This window comes from Cokeromyces recurvatus (assembly GCF_025118155.1).
Source record: "Cokeromyces recurvatus strain NRRL 2243 chromosome Unknown BX663scaffold_14, whole genome shotgun sequence".
Classification (NCBI taxonomy): Eukaryota; Fungi; Mucoromycota; class Mucoromycetes; order Mucorales; family Mucoraceae; genus Cokeromyces; species Cokeromyces recurvatus.
In genome coordinates this window covers 422,045-448,683 of record NW_026251400.1, presented here as the reverse complement: position 1 = coordinate 448,683, position 26,639 = coordinate 422,045, and the positions used below count along the sequence as shown (strand labels likewise).

Sequence of the window (26,639 nt, the reverse complement as noted above, 5' to 3'; positions counted from 1 at the left end):
TTGTTGTTGTTATTGTTGAAATTCTTGTGGATGGTAATAGATAGATTTTTATATGTGTTCATTTTTTTTTCTAAATCTGAAGGCAAAGTGTACTCAATTTACAAAATAGATCTTTATGCACAAAACTTCTATCGGGTAATCTTGATTGATGCTCTTTCTCTATGCACATCGATTTCAAAAATATATCTCATGTCGACAATCTTGCAAAAGTAGAGCTTTATAAAGGTAAAATCATGCAGTGTACTGATATAATATTAATCTAGCCTCTATAATGTTAGAACATCGCTCAGAATATGGCAGGAATACTAGAGGAGTATGAACTTACTAGAGCTAAAGGGAAAAGAAAAATAAAAGATATATTGCTTCAAGCATGGACTCATGATAAAACGCGTATATACTACAAAGACGAGGCAAATAAAAATAAGAAACAAAAGAATTTTTGGGCTTCCTTACAGTTCAAAAAAAAAAAAAAAAAAAAACTTTAGTTCTTCTTCATATAATTTAAATCTATCATCTCTCCCTCCTATTAATATGGGACACGTTCTGTAGAAACAGTTCTAATTAAATGAAGTAAGGAAGTTACAAGAGCTATCATTGCTATGAAAAAAAAAATCCTCCAAACTTAAAATGAATTAAATTTTACTCTTTTTTTTCGTTGGCTATATTTTAAGCCAACAACATTCCTTCATTTTAGAAATCAGGTATTTCAGGTGACACTCATTGAGGGAGGGGAGGAATTATGTGCTGTTTTATATTTGTATATAAATATATATACATGTATATAAGCATTTGAACTAAATATCCATCTCATAATGTTAATATATATCGATTTACAACCTTGATAGTATCTAATATGGTAACAGTAACATAAATTTGAAGTTTATTATGTCCATAAATATTATTTTTTTTTTTTGGTCGGCACAAACTGTACTATAAATGGAGCTAGAATAATTTTATGAGTATCCATTAAATAAATTGTTTTTCACTGTATACCTTAATTAGAACATTTAGAACATATACCTTCGAAAGATAACAGATTTTATTAACTATATACAAGACACAACCATCGAAATGATTGATGACAAGATTCAAATAACTACTGTTATAGAAGCGAAGAAGGATTTGTGTTATCGTTTTTCATACCTATTAATAATAGCTTCAGATGTAAATAAAGATACAAAAGAAAAATGTGGTCTTTTTTTTATCATTAACAGAATCAGAACTGTATAATCTCATAAGAGATGCATTTGAAATACTAAAAATATATTTTGATATTATAACATTATGGAAGGCTACTAATGCAGATTATCTGACAAATTGTACTTTTATGGATAGGTCAGAATTTAATGTACATCAGATACGAAAATAAACTTGGTCTCATAGAGATAAGCCTGTAATTGTTACAGTATCACCCTAAAAAGGAGGTTTCTTTTTGATACGTAATTGCAGGATTCACCACTCTTATTTGTCTTATAGAAGCGACTAAAAAAAAATGTGGTTATAAGTCCCCTTTCCTACCAGCTTACTCGTCATTTCTTATCCCTATTGGAGAATGTTAGAAAAAAATACTACAAGACATTAACCGAGTAAGATAGATCAACTTATCCACCACCCCCAAGAATTATTTCTGCATGCACTACTGCTACTATATTAAAGACTGTCAAAATTAGAAATAGAAATGTAACAATATTCTGGGATAGATGTTCTTCAAAAGAGCTTTTATTATGTTTAGTTCAAATGTTCTATAAAAAAACCTGAATGTGAATATAATAGTCTAATGTTTTTTTTTATTAAAATAAAAAGGAAAACACTGTACATTTATTGATAGTCAAAAGCTTATACTGACTGTCAAAAATTCATTCTAAAAGTTGAAAAAAAAATTACATTGGTTTGATCAAAGGCAAAATACTGCAAGAAAAATGTATCTATTTTTATATCTTGTGTTACAAATCAAGAAGAGGAGAAGTTGAATTTTTATTGGCATTTTCTGTTTACTAATGTGTAACTATCATTTTTTATAAATAATATTCCTTTTCCCTTTTATATAAACCTTTTTTTCTTTCCTATTTTCTTTTCAACTATTATATGGGGAAATTAAAGAAGGCAAAGCCAGATTCAAATTATTTAAATCTAAGTGATTTATCAACAATACAAAATCTAACAAAGGAAGACATTACTTCATGTTTACGTTCACGTTATGATGCTTGCAAAATATATACCAATCTTGGATCTTGTCATATTGTTGCCATAAATCCATTAAAAGAACTTGCTATTAATACTGATCAAACAAGTTTAGAGTATGTTGCTTCTTATAAGGATGCTTCAAAACATCATTCAGCACAATCTTCTTTATTGAATCCCCATTTATTTGAGCTTATTAATCGAGTTTACTTTCATATGAGAAGAACTGGAAGTGACCAAAATATTGTTATGCGGTAACTTTTTTTTTTTTTTTTTTTTTTTTTTTTTTTTTTTTTTGGAAAAAAGCAAAAATGGAAATAAATATTCATTCTCTTTTACTTTAGAGGGGAATCTGGCAGTGGAAAGTCCGAAATCCGTAAATTAAGTATCCGGCATTTGGTACGACTTAGTAGTCATAAAAAGGAATCAAAGGTTCAAACACAAATTATAGAATCGCAAAAGATATTTGATGCCTTTGGAGAATCCGAAAGTAATATATCAGAATCGTCTCGCTTTGGTTATTATGTTGAAATTCAATTCAATGAACGTGGTCGTATGGTAGGTGCAAAGACTCTACATTATTTTTTGGAAAAATCCCGTGTCACTGGACAGTCATTAACTGATGGTAACTTCAATATATTTTATTATTTATTGAATGGCATATCACCAGAGGAAAAGACAGCACTTCAGATTACCAATTCAGATCCTTCTTCTTTTCAATATTTGGCAAAATATAAAAAGCGCCATAATGAAGAGGATGCATTACGTTTTGAGCAACTCAAATCAGCTTTAAAAATATGTGGGTTTCGAAAGGAGCATATAGTAAGAATTATTCAGCTTGTGGCTACTATTCTTCATCTTGGTAACCTCGTGTTTGTTGACCCTCCTGGTACCGGTACACAAGAGGCAGCTTTTGTAAAGAATGTTGAACTTTTAGAGATAGTAGCAGATTTCTTGGGGCTTGATCCCCGTGCTTTAGAAAATGTTTTGACATTCAAGACAACCATGATTCGTAAAGATTTCACCACACTTATATTGAATGCTGAACAAGCCTCTGTCCAACGTGATAATCTATGCCAAACACTCTATTCCTTGTTGTTCTCTTGGATTATTGAACGCATCAATAATCGAATTTGCACAGATGACTTTAATAGTTTTATTGGAGTTCTAGATTTTCCCGGCCTTCAGCAAAATAACAACATAATAGCAGGTTTTGATCAGTTTTGCGTCAATTTGATGAATGAGCGTATTCAATATTACCTCGAACAAAATATATTTATAAAAGAGACTGAGATTCTTCAAGCTGAAGGAGTACAAGTCCCTGAATTCACTGTTGATGGAAGTTGTATAGATCTCCTTACTCGTTCTAGTAGAGGCATTTGCAATTTGATTAATACAATGACAGATACCTCTAAGCGTAACTATACAGATGATAATATAATGGACTCACTTATAAAGTACAATACATCACATCCTGCATTTTCTGTCACAAATACAGAGACTAATAGTCGTAGTTTTGTCATTCAGCATTATAATGGTTCAAGCCCTGTACAGTATTCAACTCAAAATTTTATTGTCAAAAACAACAACCAAATATCTGTGGATTTTGTATCCTTATTTAAGGGTGGATTAGATGTACAGCCTTCATGGAATTCTTTTATTGTAGAAATGTTTGCAAATGTAAAACTAGAAAGTCATCCAAAACATGATTCAGCTATTATTGGGGCTCAACAATCAGCTAAGCCTACTCGTAAGCCCTCACAGCGTCGCTCAACTCGTAAGAAAGATGATTATTTGTTAGAAAAGAAGGACTCATCAGATTCTTCAACATTTATCACTGTTTTACAACAGATACAATCTGCTATGGATGAACTTATTCAATCATTTGAAGAAGTAAAACTGTGGATTGTTTTCTGTATCTTGCCTAAACAGTCGAATACTACTAAAAATACATTTGATTCTCAATATGTTGCTCACCAACTTGAACAAATGAAGATTGTATCCATATCATCTTTACCCTCAATTCAATATATAGAATCGTATCCGCATCGAGAATTTCTAGAACGATATTCATATTTATTTAATGAACTAGATAAAACTCGTTTAACTCGATCACAATGTGATGCTATATGTAAAATAATGAATTGGACCACAAATGATATGTGTATTTCTCAGAATAGGGTAAAAATCTATTATACATTCATTATTCATCATACATATTATATGGATATATATGTATATATATATATATATATAAGATTAAATCCTTATCCGTTATATATATGTATATGTATATAATATAGATATTTTTAAGTGTATTGGCTTGGAGAGAATTAGAAGATCAAGTACGTTATAATGAAAAAATTGAACAACATCAAGCTAAAGAAAGTCAAAATAATAGTAACATCGATACAAATGCTGAAAAAGATCAACACCAACAAGTTCATCCATTTGCAGCCACTGCAGCCGCAGCTGGTCTTCCTCTTCCTTCACAATATTTTTCACACAGAGATGATCAAGCATCTTATTATTCTGAAGAAGACTCAGGGCAGTACGTGGAAAAAGAAGAAGGTTCTTACTTTGGATCAGAGTCTTATGTATATTCTGAACAAAAGAATCCACTTGGTGTTCCTAAAGAAACAGTTGAAGAAAATTTAAATGCAAACGAAGAAGATGAGACAAAAATGACGGGTGCTCGTAAACGGTGGTTATTCTTTGTTTATTTTGCAACCTGGTGGATTCCATCCAAATTCCTTATATGGTGTGGTCGAATGAAGAGAAAAGATGTTCGCATTGCATGGCGTGAAAAAGTCACATTATGCATAATTATTTTTTTAATGTGTGCCTTTGTCATTTGGTTTTTGGTCTTTTTTGGTGAAATTGTTTGCCCTAAGCAGCATATTTTTTCAAATGCAGAGTTGCAAAGTCATAATGTAGATGCTGAAACTGCATATGTTGCCATTCGTGGTGAGGTCTTTGATTTGAAGAAATTTGCACCGCGACATTATCCTGCTAATCTTGTACCTACATCTATTGTTATGCAATATGCTGGTCAGGATATAACTAATCTTTTCCCTGTTCAAGTCTCTGCTCTTTGTGAGGGTGTAGATGGTACGCCCATTTCACCTTATGTCTCTGTTGATTATCAAGTTAATTTGACTGATACGAATGGCCAATATCATGACTTTAGATATTCTTCTGACTCATATAATCCAAATTGGTACTATGATCAAATGACTCTCTTACGTAAAAATTACAAAGTTGGCCATTTGGGTTATGAATACAAGGCCATCTCTGATCAAGCCAAGACACCAACTACTATAAATGGCATCAGGACGTTACGTACTTGGGCTGTTATTGATAACCATATTTATGATTTAACCTCATATACATTGGGTGGTCGCTACCTACGTGGACCCCCTGGAGAAGACATACCAACAGATATCAACACAGATTTCTTGTCCCAAGAGGTTGTAAGCCTTTTTCAGCAAAAGGCAGGATCAGACATTACAAAAGATTTTTATAAATTATCTCTTAATGCTGCTTCTCGTGAACGTGAATTAGTCTGCCTTCGTAATCTTTTCTTTGTAGGCTTTTTGGATTCAAGAAATTCAACCAAATGTCAATTTTCGACCTACATGCTGCTCATTGTTACCTTATTATTGTCCTCTGTCATTCTATTCAAATTTATGGCAGCCATTCGTATTGGTGGTAAACGTGATCCTGAAGAGCATGATAAGTTTGTTATTTGTCAGGTAACATGTTACACAGAAGACGAAGAATCACTTCGAAAGACGATTGATTCTTTAGCTACCTTGAACTATGATGATAAACGTAAACTACTCTTTGTGATTTGTGACGGAATGATTGTTGGTAGTGGTAATGATTTACCTACCCCTCGTATCGTGCTCAACATCTTGGGTGTCGATTCACAAGTAGACCCAGAGGCTCTATCATTTGTATCTGTTGGAGAAGGTATGAAGCAGCATAACATGGGTAAGATTTATTCAGGTCTGTACGAGGTTTCAGGTCATGTTGTACCTTATATAGTTGTTGTTAAATGTGGTCATCCTCGTGAACGCCAAAAGCCTGGTAATCGTGGTAAACGGGACTCTCAATTAGTATTAATGCAGTTCCTAAATCGTATTCATTATGATGCTCCCATGAATCCTCTTCAATTGGAGATATATCATCAAATGAAAAACATTATTGGTATAAGTCCTAATTTTTATGAATTCGTACTTATGGTCGACGCTGATACGGAAGTAATGCGTGATGGTCTTAATTATCTAGTCTCTAGTGCCGTGCATGATTCTAAGATTATTGGTATCTGTGGAGAAACAACATTACAAAATGAAAAGGATACGTGGGTCACGATGATTCAAGTCTATGAATATTTTATATCTCATCATTTAATTAAGTCATTTGAATCCCTATTTTCTACTGTAAGTTGTTTACCAGGTTGCTTTACTATGTATCGTATACGAACAGTAGATGGGAAACGAGCCTTATTCTGTAGTAATGAAATTATTGATGATTATTCAGTCAATATTGTGGACACCTTGCATAAAAAGAATCTTTTACATCTCGGCGAAGATAGATATTTGACAACTTTACTTTTGAAGCATTTTTCTAATTTTAAGACAAAATTTAACCCTGATGCACATTGTAAAACCAATGCCCCTGACCTCTGGAGTATTCTTGTCTCACAACGTCGTCGTTGGATTAACTCCACCATCCATAACTTGGGTGAACTTGTATTTTTGCCTCGTCTATGTGGTTTCTGTTGTTTCTCGATGCGTTTTATTGTTATGCTGGACTTGGTGAGTACATTGGTCATGCCTGCCCTCCTGGGTTACTTGGGATATTTAATCTATACGTTGGCTACCTCAGATGGTAATATTCCAATTATTTCAGTTGCAACTATTGCTGGTACCTATGGTCTTCAAGCATTACTATTTATTATAAAAGGTCGTTGGGAGTTTATAATGTGGTTGATTGTCTCAATCTTTGCTCTTCCAGTCTTTTCCTTTTATATTCCAGTTTATGCCTACTGGCATTTTGATGATTTCTCATGGGGTAATACACGTGTTGTTGTAGGTGAGAAAGGTAAAAAGGTTGCAGTCGCTGCTGATGAAGGTACATTTGACCCTAAATCAATTCCTACCATGAAATGGTCCGAATATGAACGCGCTTTACTATCAGAGGATCATTGGAGTGATAATTTGTCTCAAGGAAGTAGTAGTGCCTACACGCATCATAGTCGTCAAAGTGGAAATCGTACGATTAATAACATAACATCTTATTCCACTCACAATAATAATCCATTGGCTGGGGCTTTAGGTAGCTTAGATAATATGAGTATGTATTCTTCAGGGATGCTCCAATATCCAATGGTTACGAGTAACCCAGCTGACCGTCAAAGTGTTCTTGTCCCTTCTTCTACATCTATGCCTATGATGCCATATACGAATAGTACGTCAATGCTTCCAGCTAGTCGATCCATGGCAACATTTGCACCTGCACAGTCCTATGATAATCTATTACCTAGTCAATATATTCCTATGCAATCGCCGGCTCATGTAGATAGTAGTCAATCCCTAAAAATGGATGGCTTTACGATAGGGGATAACTTTGGACCCAAGAATGAAGAGATTCTAGTTGAGGTTCAACGCATTTTAGAAGAAGCAGATCTCAACAAGATTACTAAAAAACAAGTCCGTGAAGAACTTCAACATATTTTTGGTGTATCAATGGCGTCTAGAAAAGATTATATTAATGCATGTATAGAAAGTATTCTTCAAAATAATCATGTTTAGTTATCTACATACATACACATATGTAGATAACTGTATATAAATTTATATAATTCGTTATTCTATATTCAAGTATACTATATAATACCCTCCTCTCTTCTCTTCCACTATCCTTATTATTACTCTGTATACATTCTTTCTTTTTCAACATAATAAAAGTAGCTTTATTCGTTACATAATCTTCCTATATCTCTTCAAGTTATACATGATATTCTTTTTTATTATTTTCTCGATTTTTTTTATAATATACAGTATCTTGCTTTTTTTTTTTAAGCCTTATTATTAAAATTAGATAATACATAGTCTGGATATTTTGATTGTATTTTACCAATAACAGCGTCAATATCTTGACATAAGACCTGAATAGCTATATCCCATTTCATAATTTCCAACATACTTTGCTCCACTCGCAAATTAGTTGTTTGTATGGCACCATTAGCAGCAGCAGCAGCAGCACTAATAGCATTATAATCTGTAGCTTGTTCTTCAAATACAGCACCACCTGACTCAAAAGAAATTAACTGTTCTACTTGATCTATACTACCGACCATTCGGTCTTCACAAATCATACGCGAAGCAACCTGTTCTGCTTGTTCAGGAGAAACATTCAACAGAGCTGCTAATTCACTAAAGGTAATGTTATTGTAAATTTTAGAAGCTGATAATAAATTATGTTCTATCATAGCACGGTCAAATACAGTTGTATTATCTGATAAACGAGCTAAATGATGAGGTTTAAGTGAAGCAGCAAACTCAGATACTTCATCAGGACGAATCACATGCTCCAAATAGGTCTTTTCCAATATCGAAAAAGAGGGTAAATGGTGGGTTCGATCATCCTTATATAAAGTTGCCAAACTACGTGAACGCTGAGGACCAGCACCTGCTAGTACAGCACATTGTACAGCAGCAGTTCTAATGAAACAAGTAAGTATAATTGTTTTATTATTATTATTTTTATTATTATAGGCAAAACAGTTCACATACAAACATAATATTCGTTCATCTTCTTTAATTTGATTTACATAACTCAGTTCATGATATTTTGTACAGGCTTCAAGGAATTTACGTTTAGCATCTAGAATACGAGCTTGTGATAACTTGAAAGTCAAGTTTAATAAAGGATCATTCGAGTTGGGAATCAATAAAGCAGCACGATTAAGATATGCCTCTGCTTGAGTTGCTTCATCTTCTTCTAAAAGTAATTTAACTATACGAATATAAATTTGAAGCTTGTAATCATCAGAAATCGTACTTCATTTTTTTTTTTTAATATAAAGAGAGAGAGAAAATAAATATCATTGATGGTTTTTCAATTTTAAAGCCTTCTTCAATTTACCGATGTCCAGAATCAAGTTGAATTCCTTGTAGAGTTTTAGCAGCACTTAAATAATCATCTTCTTCCTCATATACATTTGCTAATTTTTCTCTTAATTGAGATAACTTGAAAAAATAAACATATACAAATATAAATAAACAAAATGTTTATTTTATACATCATAACTTACAGATTCTTCGAAACTAACAGCACGAGGTTGAGCACGATCGATAGCAAACAATAAAAGCTGTTTTTGTATATTACGATCTGTAATTTTGTTTTTGAATAAACTAATGAATTCAGATAAGAGTTGTCGTGCAATGACTAAACCAACTTGTTCGTTTAAAACAGCTTCAATATAATCTTGAAGCTGTTGTACTTGGTTATGACTTGAAAGAATATCTCCTAATACACTATGGAACCCTTCAAGTTTTTCTTTTTGTTGAGGGTGATGGATGCAATTTTGAAGCCGTGTTTCAATGTCCATTGCTGTAAAAAGAAAAAAAAAAAAAAAAAAAAGAGAGAGAGAGAGACGAAAAATAGAGCTTCAAAAATACGTAAAGATAAGTATGTTTTACTAAATATGGAAATTGTATCAAATTAGGCAACTTTTAGGCTCATCTATATTCAAATTTAACGAAATGATCATTTATTGCTAACATGAATATTTTTGCAACTGAATAAAAGCTGCAAATACGATAATTATGAATTACTGAATATGAAAATGTCTAGAATCAAAAAATAACTCATGAATATTACTTTTCTTAATGTGGGTCTGACTATGACTCGATATATTTACCAAATTAAGATAACAAACAATTGAGTTAAAAACATATCAATTTTTTTTTTTTTTTTTTTTTTTTTAGTTTTTTTTAGCTTTCTTACATTTATTGCAAAATGCCTATTGTATATAACATTACTTCAGAAAGACAGTTTGATAAATTTGCTTCAAAAAAAGACATAGTTACTGTAATGAATTTTTGGGCTAAATGGGCTGAACCATGTCAACAAATGAATGAAGTGATCATGGAATTATCAACTAAATTTCCTTCTTTGACTTACATTAATGTAAATAATTAAAAAAAAAAGAGAAAGGAAAGAAAAAAAAAAATGAAATAATGCAACTAATAAGGATATTAATTAACAAATAAAAATAGGTTGAAGTAGATGAGTTTCCCAATATTGTCACTAAAATGAAAGTTGATTCAGTACCTAGCTTTTTAATTGTTCAGGTTACTACTATAATCAAGCAAGCATTTACCAATTCATAATTAACATAAAAGAAAAAACTTTAGGAAAATAAAGTATTAGACAAGATTGAAGGAGCTAAAGCAGCCGAGTTGTCAAATCTAGTATCAAAATATGCAGCTAGTCAAAATAAACCATCTATCAATAATGACAATGAACTTGAGTTTCGCCTTCGAGATTTAATTTATAGAGATTATATCATGGTCTTTATGAAAGGTGTTCCAGAAAAACCTCGCTGTGGATTTTCAAAGCAAGTAATCGAACTGCTTGATGGTTTGAATGTCAAATACAGTACGTTTAATATTTTGTCTGACGAGCAGGTTCGACAAGGTTTAAAGGTGTTTTCAGACTGGCCAACTTATCCACAAATTTATGTAAAAGGTGAATTAATAGGTGGTTTAGATTTATTAAAAGAAATGATTCAATCGGGTGAATTTCAACAAATGATTGCTAATTTAAAATAAAAAAAAAATATGTATATACATTATTTTTCACCTGATCCGGGAGGTCGAGTAATTCTAACTTGCTCCCATTCATCTTCTGTTTTTGCTTGTAAACGCTTTAAATAAAATAGAATAAATACACTATTCATATAATATATGAATATATATAAGGCTTACAAAGTACTCTTCTTGTAAACTTAGTTTACGTCTATTCTTATCCATGCCTAAGGCTTCTTCTTTTTTAATCTATAAAGATATTAATATATAGCTACTTATATTCATATATATAAACAAATTACTTGAGTATGTCTTCTATCTCTATGATCAAATTTAGTTTGTGTTAATTGTGAAAGACCAAATGAACCAACCACCATAATTGTAAGAAAAGGTAAACCAAAATATAAAAATGGTCTTTTTTAGCTTTTTCTGCTAATGGACTGAATATACTTTGGTTGTAATAGGGTTTACTTTGAAACTTAGCCATAGCAAATAAAAAAAAAAAATAAAATAAAATAACAGGTAGTGAAAATGAACTTGACAGAGTTAAATTCCTTTCTTTACCCCCCCTTCACCTATTTCCTTTTTTTTTAAACTCACTCATTTTATGTAATTATGTAATTAAAATAAATCACTTCCAATTATATGTAGAAAAAAAAAAGAAAAAGAAAAGAAAAGAAATGTAGAACATCACTGTAAATAAGTAACTACCAAACATAGAGAATAATAATATAATATTATTTAGATACAACAAAACAGGGAATTGTATTGAGAGAACTTTCGTTTAATATTCCAGACATGTTAAGGTTTAGTAATGTGAAATGTTAATATAGTATCAGATAATAATATGTCTAAGAAGAGAAATTTTCCATAGTAGAAAAAGCTTATTATCTGTATGTAAAAAAGTAATTTGAATAAAATAATAGCAGCAGACAAAATGCTAAATTAGAGCTTTGCATTTATATAAGCAAATATACTATTTATAGATAAGCTTGTCTTTTTTTTTTTTTTTTTTTTCTATTTGCCTGTATTTAAACTAAAAAGATGGGCGATTATTACATAAATGTGTGACAAATGATGTTATAATTGGTCAGTTACACGAAAAAGCGACCAGATCTTGGCAGCAGTTTAATAAATAAACTAAATAATAGCAGCTAATAATAAACAAAGCTCTCTGTTTTATGAGTCTTAGATCCAAAAAAAAAAGAAGTGAAACTGATCATCATCATTAGTTATATTTAATATTAAATGTCAATTATCTTTTCTTTCTTTCTTTCTTTCTTTACTTTACTTTATTTTTCTTTTGATTAATTGTAAAATGTCAAAAGAGTCAATAAGAAAATACATTCTTGTATTAAATGTATTCTTATGTTCATTATTACTACCTTCCTTACTCTATTCATTTCGTGAAATATCTACAAATGTTGAATACAGCAGCTCATTAAAATCGAATACTTTTATTTATCCTTCAATGGTGAAATATGTTTATAAATGGCCTAAAGATATTTCAAATAATAAAACAATATCATCAAATAATGTATTTAAAGAAATTGATAATCGGTATTGCGGTCAAGATAGATGTCGATTTTTGTTACCTGTTTACATTTCTGAACAAGGTATATTTTATACCATTTATCTACATACATGCATACTAATAGTGTATGTATATATACATACATACATTTATACATATTATAGAATCAAAAGCTCAGCTTCATTTTCGACAAATCGCTTTTTTAGCGGGTAAATTAGGTAGAACAATTGTGCTCCCTAATGTTCATAATTCACATCTTGGATCATGTTTACCTCATCCATTTCGATTCTATTATGATCAGTCATGGCTGGATAATAATAAGGAGCATTTTAAGTATATAACAATGGAAGATTTTAAAGAATGGGTTCTTGAACGGCGTTTTGCGGGTGCAATTCCGACTGCACAAGAAATCTTTTTACAAGGCGTTCGAAAATCTAGATTAATGGAAAAAGCTAAAAATTGTTTCCAATCTTCATTCGACTTTTCCAATAGACCTATTGTTGGCTATCAAGTACCAGACCATCACAATCCCTTAGATTTAAATATAACAAATATCTTCGTTAATCTTTTAAGTGATGAAGCAAGAGAATATGAATATTTTACTTATAAGGATCAATTATCCCCTAATGAAGAGGACCATGGAATAAATAATAATAAAGCAACAGATTTACTTTCTTCCTCATCACCACCACCACCAGTCGATGTCATTAACTTGTTTTATGATAGAAGGTAAAACAAAACAAAAAAGCATATATTTTATTATCTTAGCCCTTTTTTTTTTTATTAACAATACCCAATTTATAGATACAAATTTATTGAGGATCAGGATGCAAATATTCCTTTACCTTACAATCAAAAATGGGTAGAGATTGCGGATAAAATATCTTCTCAACTAAAACCATATGTTGCAATTCATTGGAGAATGGAGACGCTAAAACCTGTATCCAACTTATTACCATGCGCAAAAGATTTAATTGATAAAATTAGTCAACTTACAAGTCAGAAGGCACCTAATGTGTTTTTACTAACTGATTATCCTCATTTATTAAATACAACTGGTGCAAGACCTGAATCTAGTTCTTTTAATGCTAAACAACTAGTGTCTGAACATCATGAAGCCATTCAATATCTTTACGAGCATACAAATATCACATTAACATCCATAAATAATGGCAAAATTCCTTATGCTGAATTACCATCACAGAATTGGCATATCTTACCTATTAATGCTACCTCATCTGAAGATAACTTACCATTAGATCGAAGTGTACTTGGTATTGTCGATAAATTAGTGGCCATGAACGCTCAGTGGTTTTTTGCTGGTCGTCCAGGGGTTTGTGCTAAAGCAAGTAGCTTTACAGGTCGTATCTCACACAGTCGTTTAGATGCATTTATGAAAGGAGACAAAAATGTAATTATTCCTATCAAGACATTTGATATCAAAAAAGAAGAAAACTGAAGCATATCAATGCGTTTATCCAGCTGGATATAATACCTTTTGTTATACATATATATATATTACATAATAATCCAATAACATGCATGTAAAATACATTTCATCTTCATCTTTTTTAGTATTTAAAATATAAAGCAAATATATAAATAAATATTTATATAACTTATTCACGTGTTAAATATATTAAATATTATGAAGCTTTAAAATGATACAACTATATAAGGAATATAGTAGTAGGTTGTAATAGTGAGAACATTACTGGGCTATTGTATATATTATTTTGACATTTCATAAATATGTCTTCCTAAAGATAGTAGTGATAATTGATTGGATAATAATTTTAACTATAGATTATTTTTGTAAAAAAAATTATTTTTATATACAAATTTCGGTTTTTTATACTACTATTTTTATAATTCGCTTTTTTTATTTTACCATTGCTTATACATACTACTTTACATTTATTACTTCATTGCTCATTATTCAACAATTATGCTAACTGGTTTTAGAAAAGCTGATATATATATATATATATATATATACATATAAAGTAATATTGTGATAAGGTTTAAAAACCTTGATTATTTTGGGTCTTTTAAACGTTTTAAGGTCTAGAAAGATTATGCTATAAACGCTATAAACATTAATTTTATTACACGTGTGATTTATGCATTATTATATTTTTAGGTATAACTCATCTTAATTTTTCATAATGGAAATGATATTATAAGCCATATTAGACAAAAAAAAAAAAAAAAAAAAAAAAAATGATTAAGGAAAGTATATGAGAGTTTTGAGTTCAACTGACTGAAACAAGTAATTCATTTCTGCTTTTGATTCCAGTTCTGGCTTCTTTAAACCAACTTCAGCAAAAGAAATTTCTACGTTGATTATTCGACAAGTAGAAATGATAAGTATAAAACGATTACTCATCTTCTTTTAAAATCAATAAACTTATGTTGAGTAAGATAGAATAAAGGAATATATAATACGTATGGAAGAGGAGTGTAGTATTCAGCTATATATACTCTTAATAACGTCACTATATTGGTGATTAATGCGATTAAAGAAAAATTTTATTTAAAAATTAAAAAATGTCCAATAAGCACATAGCATCTATATGCTGTTTTGCCCTGATCAGATTGCTATGGAAAAAGAAAAAGGAAAGAAAAAACCCTTTTGGGATATAAAGGGGAAAATATTGAAGTGTATGTATGAGTGATGATAATCAACTATCAGAAAATCGTTGTTGTATTGAAAGAAGATGATAGTCAGAGGGTTCAGGGATTTGGGAGTGAGCGAGATAGCCCATCTCCAAGCAGAATTACACATATAGAAGGCCAGCGTATGAGCCAGGCATCAATTGATTTTCTCACTTTCTTAGTAAGGAATATTGATGGTAGTAGGTTCAAGAGATAAGAGAGTGGGGCATCTGAAGGCGGTTATGCATATGCAAACAAGAAAAACTATGTGAGCGTATAAAGAGTTCATTTGGATGGAAGGGGCAGGCTTGGGGATTTACCAAGAGGTAACCAACCAAGTCGCCATCGCGCGCAACGAAACCGTTCACTTCTTGTCATTGGTATTGTAAGAATCTGATGGTTAATACAGTTTTTACACTTTAAATTTGGACGAAGTTATTTTTTTTTCTGGACGAATTCAAAAAGGAAATTTAGACAAAAGGTATAGTGTCCCAGTCGACAGCAGCACAAAAGCTGCATTCGTAAAAGTTAACAATAGTAAAATGAGAAAATAATTTGTTGTTTGATGTTTACTAACGCTATTTTTTATGATTCAACGAACATTGCCAGTGTTTGTGCACTTTTATTGAAGACGAACAACTTAACTGCAATTTCATATATCCTCTGACCGCCCTGGGGAACCCTTTGTCAAAGCCCTTCTCCACATAAATCAGCGTCATTCTGATATAACTAACTAGCATCCATCTAAACGATCACCCTCCTTATGCAGAGGCGTCGTGCTGTACATATAGAACGTCAGATACTATTTTATTCTAAAGATTGCTCAACTTTAGATCATGACAATTCCCTTTAACCTCAAAGCGGTTTTCCATTCGTTTTAGCGCTGCGATCTGACGGGGAGAAAAACAGCATAAAAAATACCATGTCCTCATAAGACTTTTACTTCAAAAATAGAAAAATATCAATTTAACAACATTTTATAAGATCAAAATCAGTTTTAAAACAAAGCTAAATTAATTGCTTAGGATACGGATATATGCATTAAATACATAAAAACAACATGGGATAATTATCAAATTCTTACTTTAACAGAACTATAACTAAAACAATTTCATTATTATGCTTAACAACAATAGGAAAACCAAGTTCTGATATAGGCAGACTTACGCTTCGAAATGTACACATCACACTAAAGAATCAAAAGTCAGTTTCAGTAATATTACATTCTTTCGAGGCAAAAGAAACCAATATGGAATCAACTTGGCTTGAATAGATTGTTGGCCCTGAGCTATGCCCTACTACTATCCTACACTAACTTCTTTATTCAACAAACTACAAAGATCAGAGAAAACTTACTCGTAAATCACACATTATTCCTAACATATTTGAATAACGACGTGAAAAAATATATCGTTATAGTCGGCCCATCTACAGTAACAAATTAGTTAAAAACAAAAATGAACAAGGTCGATATTGACACAGACATATAAGCTTCTAGTACGAGATCAGTTGAGCGAGGTCATACTATAGACTGTGTCAACCCACATGCAAACTGGAGTAAAAATGCATATATATTTGAACAATATTACTTTAAGCCAACAGCATAAGGATTATTTCAGTAGCACTAATATTGCCAATTCAATTTTTTTTTCTACTTATTGAGAACCATACCACACTAACAGACGAAGCAGAGTAGACGAGGATTGCTGTAGGATCGACAAACAACCATTTTTTTTGTAACTGCCAATATCCGCCAACCTGGTTTGTACATCTATTTTTTTTTCTTTTGCCTCTATCATCACACTAACTGAACTGGTCTGAGAAAAACTGAGCATCTTGCAAGCTATTTAATAATAGCATTTCTCCTTTATATCTGTATTTGAAATGCTAAACCAACAAATGTACAGTTTATATTTCACATACAAAAAATTATAATAAAAAACATTATAGTTATCTTGAGGAAATGACACTATTTATAAGGTGAATATATTGACCAAAAGGTTGAACACTATTCCTAACTTTCTTAAATGATGTATACATTGCTATACTCTACTAGCACTCACTTGTATAATATATTTTATTTTATTTTTTTCAAGTCGAATGATTTACAACTGGTTATTTATACAATAGTAGTGGTGAACGGTAGTTACCAAAAATAGAAGCATACAGGGGCTACTAGTCTATGCAATGTAACTTATAATCGTGTGAGCCGTTCTTCTAAAATAAAATAGTTTATTTTTTTATTTCCCCCTTTTTTTTCTAAGTCCTTTTTTTTTTATCTAAAGAGTTTGTATTATACCCTCATCTTTTTTTTTTTTTTTTTTTTTTATTTTTTAATTTCCATTTGATTGTCTAATCATTCATTTATAGACTAACATGAGAGAAATTATTCACGTTCAAGCTGGTAAGTTGTAAACCATAAATTATCAATTTTATATTTACTCCTTCTTTTTTCTTCTTCTTCATCTAAAAAAAAACAAATAAATAAATGTATAGGTCAATGTGGTAATCAGGCAAGTACAAAAAGAGATGAAATAAAATAATAAAAGTAGTTTATGCGGCGCGATTTTTATTATTATTATTATTATTTTGAAACAAATGTTAAAAATAAAAAAAATGAATAAACATCATTTAATGCCATATCATATAGATTGGTCAAAAATTTTGGGAAACTATCAGTCAAGAACATGGCATCGACCCTACTGGTGCATATGCAGGTGATAATGATTTACAACTTGAACGTATTAATGTTTATTATAATGAAGGCTCTACCAATAAATATGTACCAAGGTTAGCATTATATGAATATTCTATAAAGTTATTATATATATATGTATATCAATAGTATCTACATTTTAGAGCTGTTCTTGTTGATCTTGAGCCTGCTACTATGGATGCTATTCGGGGCAGCACTTATGGTAAACTCTTTAAGCCTGATAATTTTATCTTTGGTCAATCAGGTGCTGGTAATTCTTGGGCTAAAGGTTATTATACGGAAGGTGCAGAATTGGTTGAATCAGTATTAGATATTATTCGTAAAGAAGCTGAACATACTGATTGTCTTCAAGGTTTTCAATTAAGTCATTCCTTAGGTGGTGGTACTGGTTCTGGTCTTGGTTCTCTTTTATTATCTAAAATTCGTGAAGAATACCCTGATCGTATGCTTTGTACTTACTCAGTTGTTCCTTCTCCCAAGGTTTCTGATACTGTTGTTGAGCCTTATAATGCCGTCTTGACCGTTCATCAACTAGTCGAAAATTGTGATGCTACCTTCTGCATTGATAATGAAGCTCTGTATGACATTTGCTTCCGTACTTTGAAGCTGAATAATCCTGACTATGGTGATTTAAACCAATTAGTATCTGCTGTCATGTCTGGTGTATCTACCAGTTTACGTTTCCCTGGACAATTAAACAGTGATTTGAGAAAGACATTTGTCAACATGGTTCCTTTCCCTCGTCTACATTTCTTTATGGTTGGCTTTGCTCCCTTAACTGCCTTTGGCTCTCAACAATATCGTAACCTGAGTGTTCCTGAACTGACAGCTCAAATGTTTGATTCACGTAACATGATGGCCGCCTCTGATCCTCGTCATGGTCGCTATCTAACAGTCGCTACGATTTTCCGTGGTCGTCTATCGACAAAAGAGGTTGAGAACCAAATGTTGGCCGTTCAACAAAAGAATTCGTCCTATTTTGTTGAATGGATTCCTAATAGTGTTAAAACATCTCTTTGTGATATTCCTCCTGTAGGTCTTAAGATGTCAGGTACCTTTATTGGTAACAGTACAGCGATTCAAGAATTATTCAAACGTGTCAACGATCAATTTACTGCCATGTTTAGAAGAAAAGCTTTTCTGCATTGGTATACTGGTGAGGGTATGGATGAGATGGAATTTACAGAGGCTGAATCTAATATGAATGATCTTGTTTCTGAATATCAGCAATACCAAGAAGCTACTATTGATGACGAAGATTATCTTGATGAAGATGACATTCTTGAAGATGAAGAAATTGAAGAGGAAGATTATCAAGAATAAATCTATGTGTAACTTTTTTTTTTGTTTCTCTCTTTCTCTTTTTTTTTTTTTTCTTTTCTATTTCTCTTTCTACATTGCATTCATAAATGAATTCTTTTATATATAATAAAAGATGAAATCATATTTTATATAACAAAGATAAAAGCTATTGTTTACGAAATTACTAGTAGTTTCTTTAATTTCAAATTTAGATAACTCCTATTTCCCTCTATTCTATTGATTTAAAATAAAGAAGATACAATTTTTATTTATTTATGTATTTATTTATTCATTTCTTTATGGTTAAAAGATGAGGTCTTTCATCCATAATCTTAAGTATGGCTTGGCCAAATAAACCATTTGCCCAAGCAAACCAAGATCGAGTATATCCACGATTATTATCCCCTCCTGCTTGTTGATACACATTGAATGATTCATGTATTAATCCTGTATTATCTGTTGAAGACACGATTGTATCTAAAGCTTGTTTTATCTCTTCATCAACAGAAGAGGTAAGGATCTAATATAATAATAATAATAAAATTAATATACATGTATATACACATATATATTTCTTGGGTTTTATATTACTCGAACAATTTGTGACATTGGCCAAGCATATTTTAATCCAACCTAAAACAAAACGAATAGAAAATGCATTAAATGATGATGTCTATATGACTCTGATAGTGAGAACATACATGAGGACCACCAATACCCGAACCACGAGGACCTGAGAAATAATAAGGGTTATCATGAGATAATACCAACTTTCTTGTATTTTGATATATTTTATCATTTGAATCCACGAATCCAATCAAACTAAGTGATAAAAGTGAGGGTATATTTGCATCATCCATAATAAGAGAGGAGCCATACCCATCCACCTCATCTATATATGTATATAAATATATAAATTAAAATGATATATGTATCTTAAGGTGCAATTATTTATATTACACGCAAATATATTCCCATAGATTGAATGATTCACGACACCATATTTATAAACAGATTCTTTAATTTCCTTTGACAGTTGCAGTGCCTCAGAAGCTAAACGTTGTATCTTGGAAACTTGATTTGCAGATGATTTAGATAGTAATTGTGTGATATGATTTAATTCTACAGAGAGCATAGCATTCCCGGGTATAAAAAATGGAAACACAGTGGCATCATCAGATGGTCTAAATAAACTTTTAACCATTCCAGTATACTTTACAGGTTGTCCACGTCCATTAAGGAATTGCGTTTCAGTAGCTCTATCCGTTTTTTGTGAAAAGGTATAATCTGTATCTAATACTTCACCTAATATTATTATTCCCCCCCAAAAAAAAAAAAAGTTATACTAATAATACAAAGCAAGGTTATTATTTTTTTTTTTTTTAAATAGTTGACCTGTAGATAAATCAAATGTAGGCTCTTGCTGATGTTTAATTGTTTTTATGATAGACTCTATTGCATTCATCCAAATAGTATTGTTAACAAATGAGTCATCACCTGATTGATCCCAATATTGATATGATAAACTCATGAATGACGCTAATGAATCGATTTCCCATTTGTTTTCAAAAACTATGATAGAAAAAGAAAGAGCGAGAGAGAGAGGAAGATAAGAAAAAAAAATTAAACTTTACACGTATAACAAGGAGACTTCTTCTTCTTCTTCTTCTCCTCCATTATATATATTCATATATTTTGCATAGTATAATACTACCTCCATCTAATAATACAACTTCTCTTTTACTAAAAGCAGAAGCAATAGACTTTGCAACTGCTTCCATGTTGTTAGGCTCTTTGAAAGCATTTGAATATGGATCGATATTGATAAATTGAGCTTGCATATAAATAAGGCCCAAGAAGAGTTGTTTAAGGTTATAATCTTGTTTAATATACTTTATATAAGGTAATAACTGATTTGCTGAATCTCGTAGCCACATAGCATTAATATCTCCCGTAATAATATATGAAAGAGGCTGATGACACTCACTATTGCTTGATTCCTTTAGTACACATACTGTCTTTGAGATAGTTGTATCCAATGTATTCGGGAAAGCATTTGTAAATAAACGGGCCAAATCGAGATTAACCATCTATTATGTAGTATATACATGTATGTATTAAAATAAAAACAATAATGTATGTATACATCTATATATGTTTACTTTTGATGTTATATTGCTAATAACTGATTCTATGATTGAACTGGTAAACTTCCTACATGCTTCAATAGGACGTTGAAAAGGTAAATTGAATGGGCCATTACTTCCCGGTTCATGAAATATTTTAGAATATCTACAAATATATTTTTATATATAGGTATTAAGTATTACTCTGATAAAATATACAAATTTACTCTGAGTAATCTGGACAGCTATACATGGATATTTTATTAAAATAAAGGAAAAAAAAAGAAAAGAAAAAAGAAAGAAAATGAAACTGAAATTTATACATTTTTTTTTTATATCCCTTAGACTAAAGAAAGGAGGTAAGGGTAATATGTCATATAATGAGAAAGGGGAATGCTAATGATAATAAGCCTACATTGTGATTATCATACATTTAATAAAGGACGTACATGTGTGTGATATGTGAATCATTTTATTTTTTTAAAATGATAAGCTTCCAAAATAATATTTTACGTATCATTTTCTGAATAATAGGCATTAAATAACCTATCATTGTATAAGCAATAGGTGACCTCTTTCTCCAAAGGAAATAAAATACAAGGGAAAAGATGATTGAATTAGCTAATAAATGCTTTAAGATTAATTTAGTTATTCTCCAGATACTCCAATTTGATTTTTGTCGATCTCGTTCTTCACGTAATTTGATACTATGTCGAAGTCTATCGATTTGTTCTGTTATTGCAGTAACCTCAGTTTGAAGTTTTTCCAATGCCCTATCGCTTGTCTTTTTATTATTTAAAGTGGTAGACATAGATGATGTAGTCGTATTGGAATGATGTCTATTTTGTTTTAATGGCTTCTTTGCTGAATAAGGTGAATAGGTAGGTGATTTTAATGCTAGATTAGCCGTTGTAGCTGCTACTTCTCGATCAATCGTATCTGGCTCTGATAATAATTCATGCTGCTGATGTAGTAAAAGATCCATAGGCTGAACATAAGGAGGCTGCTTATTATGGTGATGAATTTGGCTTAATACCCATTGATTTGTAGCAAAATTCTGACTAGGTGAAGTGATAGGTGTTAAAGGATATTCATAACGACTAAATTCAGAAAAATTAGGATGATGCTGATTATAATAAGATCTCATATTGGACGTTGGCGGTGAATTTATCAAGTGACTTTCTTGTATTAATTGATCTGGCTCAAACTGATTTAAAAAGTGCTCTTGTAATTCAAATTCTGTAGGATCATAAGCGTCTTGAAACAATTCTTTACAAGTAAAACTTAAAATAAATATAAGATGCCTAATATCATATCATATAGAATATACCTTCTTCTTCTTCTTCTTTTTCTTCTTCTTTTGGTTATTTTGATGAGTACTATTCATATCATCAGTGTCTACTATAGTTAAACTATGTAAAGCTTTTTTAAGGAAAGGAGTTTGTTCATGATAAGGATAACGTTGTATAAGCTATTATTATGTAAATCAGCAAATAGTATATATATTATGTATATATGCATATATATATATATATATTCAAATAGTACATGTGTTAATAACTGAACTAAAGAGTCTACATATAACTTTTGTGCTTCAATAGGACTCATGCCTTTCATGCGACTCCATACTTTCCTAAATAATAGGAAAGAATTGAATACATGTAGTTAATCATGTAAATTCTTAATTTACCATTTTGCATAATCTACAATTTGCCTTGAAGAAGGTTTGGGAATATTTATATCTCCTTCTGAAGCTTGTTTATATAAACCATAGAACTGAAGTTTATCTGCAACTACAGGCTGCAAAGTACTATGAGGTGGAATAGCTCGAACAATGGACAGAGCATGTGCGAATCTCATTTGTGTTTTATATGCTGAATCAACTACCATTATCCTTAACGTAAATATTATATATAAGAGAGAGAGGAAGAAAAAAAAAAAAAAAAAAAAAAAAAGAATTAAAATGAGTAAGAAATTTTAATGATTTTAAGCCAATGAAAAGTCAAGAGTTTCTCAAATTTAATAATGTCGTACTTTCCCTCCCCCACACCACACCACACTACATTCACACAGCAAAAGATAGGTAAGATCTTCTTGTATTTTAATCATTTATTCATATTCTATTTATTTATTTCTTCTTCTTCTTTTGTTCTTCATTCTCTTGGTCTTCTACTACATTTTTAAACATATTACCAAGATTTACTTTAGGTGGCGTAGGAAAACCAAATGCTTTTGCTACTTTAGGAAGTTCTAAATTGTGTACATTAAAAATCTTTTTTAAACTAAAAGAGGAATAAGCTTGAAGGTAGGATCGATAGCCTTCTTTAGCTGATTGGTTCAAATAATAATTCTTTTCAATTAATTTTTCTAATTGTCCCTGAACATTAGCAATCTTGTTTGCAGGAAATTGATATTCATTCAGTGGTACTTTTGCATGCTTCAAGTATCTTAAGAATCCAAGTTCACTTGGTAATAAAAATAGCAAACTTTTACCCTTTCCACTTGTACCACGGGCTGTTCTACCTACTCGATGAATATAGTCACGTGGATCATCTGGAGGATCAAATTGAACAATCCAATCTACTGCAGGAATATCTAAACCTCTTGCTGCAACGTCTGTACATAATAAAATACCCCTTTCTGCATTACAATATTCAAAGAAAGTATTTGTACGTTTTTGTTGTTTTTGTTTACCCTATTTGATTTTGTAAGCAAACTGTTTAAGCTGTTTCATTATATAAAACCACCACACACTTACATGAAGAGCTAATACGGGTACATCGATATAATTCAGTAGTTCAGCATGATATTTAACAGAATTACAACTTGAAAAAAATACAATCACTTTCTTCTTCATATTCTTTCTCAAGAATGTAAATAGTAATAAAAATCGACGGTCAGAGTCACAAACAACATAGCCTTGTTCCAAACCATCTGCAGTAGATGTATCTCGATTTTCATGTACATTAATATAGAGTGGTCCTTTCTTGAGTGAGATACGAGCTAAATCTGTCACTTTGGTTGTTTGTGTAGCTGAAAATAACATAGTTTGTCGTTCAGAAGGTAAGATTTTAACAATTTGTTTCATTTCATCTTCAAAACCGATTTCTAAAATACGATCTGCCTCATCAATGACTAAAGCTTTTAAATTTTTATAAATAAATCCTTTTGTATTCTAATAAAATTTAGATTTAATATTCCATTTTATATACATATATGTGTATATATAGAGTTACCTGTAAATGATCTAACAATCGACCAGGTGTAGCTACGATAAGGTTAACACCCTTCACTAATTTATCTGCTTCAGCTTTACGATTGGCACCACCAATGACAATACCAAATGTCAATTGGTGGTATTTAAGTAAATCTTTCGCAACACCAAAGATCTGTAAAGCTAACTCTCTTGTAGGCGAGACAATAATAACACCAGTACCATTTCTAGGCTTAAATTTAAGACGATAGAGCATCTCAACAGCAGGAATCAAAAAGGCCAATGTTTTACCAGAGCCAGTCTTGGCTGCACCAAGTACATCACGACCTGCCATTAAGGGAGGAATGGTACGTGCTTGAACTTCCGTCATTTTGGGGAAACCAAGCTCAACTATAGCTTTCTTTGTACGTTCACAGCAATCAAGTGAATCAAAATCATAATTAATAGAGGTTGCTACAGTTTCGTCTTGTTGTCGATCAAGTTCAATCTCTTTTTGTTCTTTTGCTTCTTCTTTCTTTTGCTTCTTTGCTGCTACTGAACGATCAGAAGCTAATTGTCTCTTTTTATTTTCTACCATCGATCACAATTAAAAAATGGGAGGAAAAAAAAAAAAAATAGTTAAAAAAAAAAAAAAAAAAAAAAAACCAAGTGACTTTTTTTTATTTTAAAGATCCATCCAAGAAAAAAAAAAAAAAAAAAAAAAAAAAACTCCATTTAAGGCACAAATTATTTCAATGTCAGTCTTAACTAGGATTCATCCGTTATTTTTTTTTTTTTTAATAGAGTTATTATGTAATATATTTATTTCATTCCATTTATGATAATTGCTGTTTTTGATCCTTTGGATTATGTTCAGAAAATAATGAAGTCGATTTTTTAACGACAGAAGTATGAGAAGTGGTTCTAATGGATTTAATAGGAAATAGCTTTTTAGGATTCTTTAAATCAAGTAACAATATACCTGAGGGTGACATATTTGTAATTCCTTCTCTTCCTTCAGTCTGTTGCTCCTTTTGCTGTTGTGTAGATCGTTGCAATTTGGCTCTCAGAGCTTCCATTACTTTATCATGATTAAGTAAAGAAGATTTCTTTTTGCTACCTTCTTTTATGTTAATATCTTCTTTTGTCTCAGTCTCCTCCTTTGTATTTTCTTTTCCTTTTATTTCCTCTTCATCATTATTTGAAATTACTGAAGATCGATTCTTTTTTGACACTACTTTAATAGAAGGTTTTCGAGTAGATCGAGTACGAGATAAAGTACGTTTACAGGAATTTTTCTCTTTTTTTGTAGAGGAGCATTGTGGAGATATTATATCGTTTTGTTGATATATCTTTGAAGAATCATTGTCAGTTAAGTTTATCTTTTCTATTAAAAGCGACGAAGACTTATTAGGCTCTGGAGAAGAAGGTGCAGATAAGTGTAAATCAGCAAAAGGTACATCAAATAAAGTAAAAGGTGATAAAGTTGAAGTTGGAATATGAGTTACTGGAGAAGGTGGGGTATTATTATCTGCTGTGTTTAGCCAATCGTTTTTATTAGATAAACCTTATGATCAAAAGAAAAGAAAAATAAGTTTCATAGAAATAGAGAATGACCTTTATAATATATACCTAGTGAGATGGATTCATCTAGAAATAAGGATGATCTACGTTGTTGGTCAAGCTGTAAGTCAATGAATTTAGTTTGTAATCTTGCTTCCTCTGCTCTTCTGATTTCTTCTGCTCCTCTTCTCTATAAAATAATTACACTCTGCTCTATATTCAACTATACATACACTCACCTTATCCTCCTCTGTTTTTGCTATAAGGATATGCTTTAATAGCTCAGTATCATATTTATAAGTCTTGAGTATTTCTCCTACAGTAACGTCTGATAAAGACACTTTATCCAACCAATTGTCACCATGACTGTTAAAATAATTTGTTTTTATTGACTGTTGATTAGTAAATTGATTATTACTCGTACTTAATAGACTATTTGTACTTAGACTACTTGTACTATTGTTGTTATTAAAAAACATAATAAAGTAAACAAAAATAAAATAGAAGAAAGAAAGGAAGGGAGAAAGAAACTTCATCATTACAT

The 26,639-nt window shown here is 31.1% G+C and overlaps 13 protein-coding genes across 13 annotated transcripts; 6 read left to right on the top strand and 7 right to left on the bottom strand.

The window, feature by feature from the left end:
- Window positions 1-30: 30 nt before the first annotated feature.
- Window positions 31-213, top strand: BX663DRAFT_435566 (uncharacterized protein; the record flags this gene model as incomplete). Its single annotated transcript, XM_051523128.1, has 1 exon — window positions 31-213. The coding sequence occupies one exon, from the start codon at window positions 31-33 to the stop codon at window positions 211-213; it is 183 nt and encodes a 60-aa protein (XP_051382455.1).
- Window positions 214-1,201: 988 nt separating this feature from the next.
- On the top strand, window positions 1,202-1,369 carry BX663DRAFT_435351 (uncharacterized protein; the record flags this gene model as incomplete). The annotated part of the gene is made up of 1 exon (XM_051523114.1): window positions 1,202-1,369. A coding segment is annotated over one exon (168 nt), but the record flags the coding sequence as incomplete, so codon positions are not given.
- Window positions 1,370-2,085: 716 nt separating this feature from the next.
- BX663DRAFT_552381 (chitin synthase-domain-containing protein) lies at window positions 2,086-8,000 on the top strand (the record flags this gene model as incomplete). The annotated part of the gene is made up of 3 exons (XM_051531361.1): window positions 2,086-2,435; window positions 2,526-4,362; window positions 4,485-8,000. 3 exons carry the CDS (start codon window positions 2,086-2,088, stop codon window positions 7,998-8,000), a joined length of 5,703 nt encoding a protein of 1,900 aa, XP_051382453.1.
- A 266-nt stretch (window positions 8,001-8,266) lies between these two features.
- BX663DRAFT_473678 (COP8-like protein) lies at window positions 8,267-9,808 on the bottom strand (the record flags this gene model as incomplete). The annotated part of the gene is made up of 5 exons (XM_051524205.1): window positions 9,506-9,808; window positions 9,337-9,440; window positions 8,985-9,251; window positions 8,505-8,912; window positions 8,267-8,393 (listed from the first exon to the last, which is right to left on the bottom strand). The coding sequence occupies exons 1-5, from the start codon at window positions 9,800-9,802 to the stop codon at window positions 8,267-8,269; spliced, it is 1,203 nt and encodes a 400-aa protein (XP_051382452.1). The 5' UTR covers window positions 9,803-9,808.
- A 404-nt stretch (window positions 9,809-10,212) lies between these two features.
- Window positions 10,213-11,027, top strand: BX663DRAFT_531404 (thioredoxin-like protein; the record flags this gene model as incomplete). The annotated part of the gene is made up of 3 exons (XM_051530376.1): window positions 10,213-10,383; window positions 10,473-10,547; window positions 10,611-11,027. The coding sequence occupies 3 exons, from the start codon at window positions 10,213-10,215 to the stop codon at window positions 11,025-11,027; spliced, it is 663 nt and encodes a 220-aa protein (XP_051382451.1).
- Window positions 11,028-11,047: 20 nt separating this feature from the next.
- BX663DRAFT_435785 (cytochrome c oxidase assembly protein COX16) lies at window positions 11,048-11,404 on the bottom strand (the record flags this gene model as incomplete). Its single annotated transcript, XM_051523146.1, has 3 exons — window positions 11,048-11,122; window positions 11,184-11,252; window positions 11,306-11,404. Coding segments are annotated over 3 exons (243 nt in total), but the record flags the coding sequence as incomplete, so codon positions are not given.
- A 1,070-nt stretch (window positions 11,405-12,474) lies between these two features.
- BX663DRAFT_531402 (uncharacterized protein) lies at window positions 12,475-13,996 on the top strand (the record flags this gene model as incomplete). Its single annotated transcript, XM_051530375.1, has 3 exons — window positions 12,475-12,619; window positions 12,702-13,266; window positions 13,342-13,996. 3 exons carry the CDS (start codon window positions 12,475-12,477, stop codon window positions 13,994-13,996), a joined length of 1,365 nt encoding a protein of 454 aa, XP_051382449.1.
- Window positions 13,997-14,780: 784 nt separating this feature from the next.
- Window positions 14,781-15,573, bottom strand: BX663DRAFT_570108 (uncharacterized protein; the record flags this gene model as incomplete). The annotated part of the gene is made up of 2 exons (XM_051532119.1): window positions 14,781-15,425; window positions 15,516-15,573. 2 exons carry the CDS (start codon window positions 15,571-15,573, stop codon window positions 15,274-15,276), a joined length of 210 nt encoding a protein of 69 aa, XP_051382448.1. The 3' UTR covers window positions 14,781-15,273.
- Window positions 15,574-17,571: 1,998 nt separating this feature from the next.
- Window positions 17,572-19,272, top strand: BX663DRAFT_561556 (tubulin beta-1 chain; the record flags this gene model as incomplete). Its single annotated transcript, XM_051531926.1, has 4 exons — window positions 17,572-17,599; window positions 17,692-17,708; window positions 17,846-17,985; window positions 18,055-19,272. The coding sequence occupies 4 exons, from the start codon at window positions 17,572-17,574 to the stop codon at window positions 19,232-19,234; spliced, it is 1,365 nt and encodes a 454-aa protein (XP_051382447.1). The 3' UTR covers window positions 19,235-19,272.
- A 224-nt stretch (window positions 19,273-19,496) lies between these two features.
- On the bottom strand, window positions 19,497-21,672 carry BX663DRAFT_511147 (DUF1237 domain-containing protein). Its single transcript, XM_051527851.1, has 8 exons — window positions 21,567-21,672; window positions 21,376-21,505; window positions 20,928-21,303; window positions 20,609-20,785; window positions 20,174-20,518; window positions 19,915-20,105; window positions 19,805-19,846; window positions 19,497-19,733 (listed from the first exon to the last, which is right to left on the bottom strand). The coding sequence occupies exons 1-8, from the start codon at window positions 21,590-21,592 to the stop codon at window positions 19,503-19,505; spliced, it is 1,518 nt and encodes a 505-aa protein (XP_051382446.1). The 5' UTR covers window positions 21,593-21,672; the 3' UTR covers window positions 19,497-19,502.
- Window positions 21,673-21,832: 160 nt separating this feature from the next.
- On the bottom strand, window positions 21,833-22,306 carry BX663DRAFT_420670 (uncharacterized protein; the record flags this gene model as incomplete). Its single annotated transcript, XM_051522401.1, has 1 exon — window positions 21,833-22,306. A coding segment is annotated over one exon (474 nt), but the record flags the coding sequence as incomplete, so codon positions are not given.
- Window positions 22,307-22,746: 440 nt separating this feature from the next.
- On the bottom strand, window positions 22,747-23,229 carry BX663DRAFT_435588 (acyl CoA binding protein-domain-containing protein; the record flags this gene model as incomplete). Its single annotated transcript, XM_051523131.1, has 2 exons — window positions 22,747-22,972; window positions 23,030-23,229. 2 exons carry the CDS (start codon window positions 23,227-23,229, stop codon window positions 22,747-22,749), a joined length of 426 nt encoding a protein of 141 aa, XP_051382444.1.
- Window positions 23,230-23,467: 238 nt separating this feature from the next.
- BX663DRAFT_435813 (P-loop containing nucleoside triphosphate hydrolase protein) lies at window positions 23,468-26,574 on the bottom strand (the record flags this gene model as incomplete). Its single annotated transcript, XM_051523147.1, has 6 exons — window positions 23,468-24,034; window positions 24,098-24,514; window positions 24,576-25,076; window positions 25,435-26,099; window positions 26,150-26,285; window positions 26,335-26,574. 6 exons carry the CDS (start codon window positions 26,572-26,574, stop codon window positions 23,468-23,470), a joined length of 2,526 nt encoding a protein of 841 aa, XP_051382443.1.
- Between the last annotated feature and the right edge of the window lie 65 nt (window positions 26,575-26,639).

What these genes read in the sequence shown, in the direction of transcription:
- BX663DRAFT_511147 (XM_051527851.1), bottom strand. Translation starts at nt 21,592, where the DNA reads ATGTATAGCTGTCCAGATTACTCAGA. An exon ending in TTAGCAATATAACATCAAAA is followed by an intron (nt 21,304 to 21,375) that starts GTAAACATATAT and finishes ACTACATAATAG; the next exon opens with ATGGTTAATCTCGATTTGGC. An exon ending in AGTTGTATTATTAGATGGAG is followed by an intron (nt 20,786 to 20,927) that starts GTAGTATTATAC and finishes TTTCTATCATAG; the next exon opens with TTTTTGAAAACAAATGGGAA.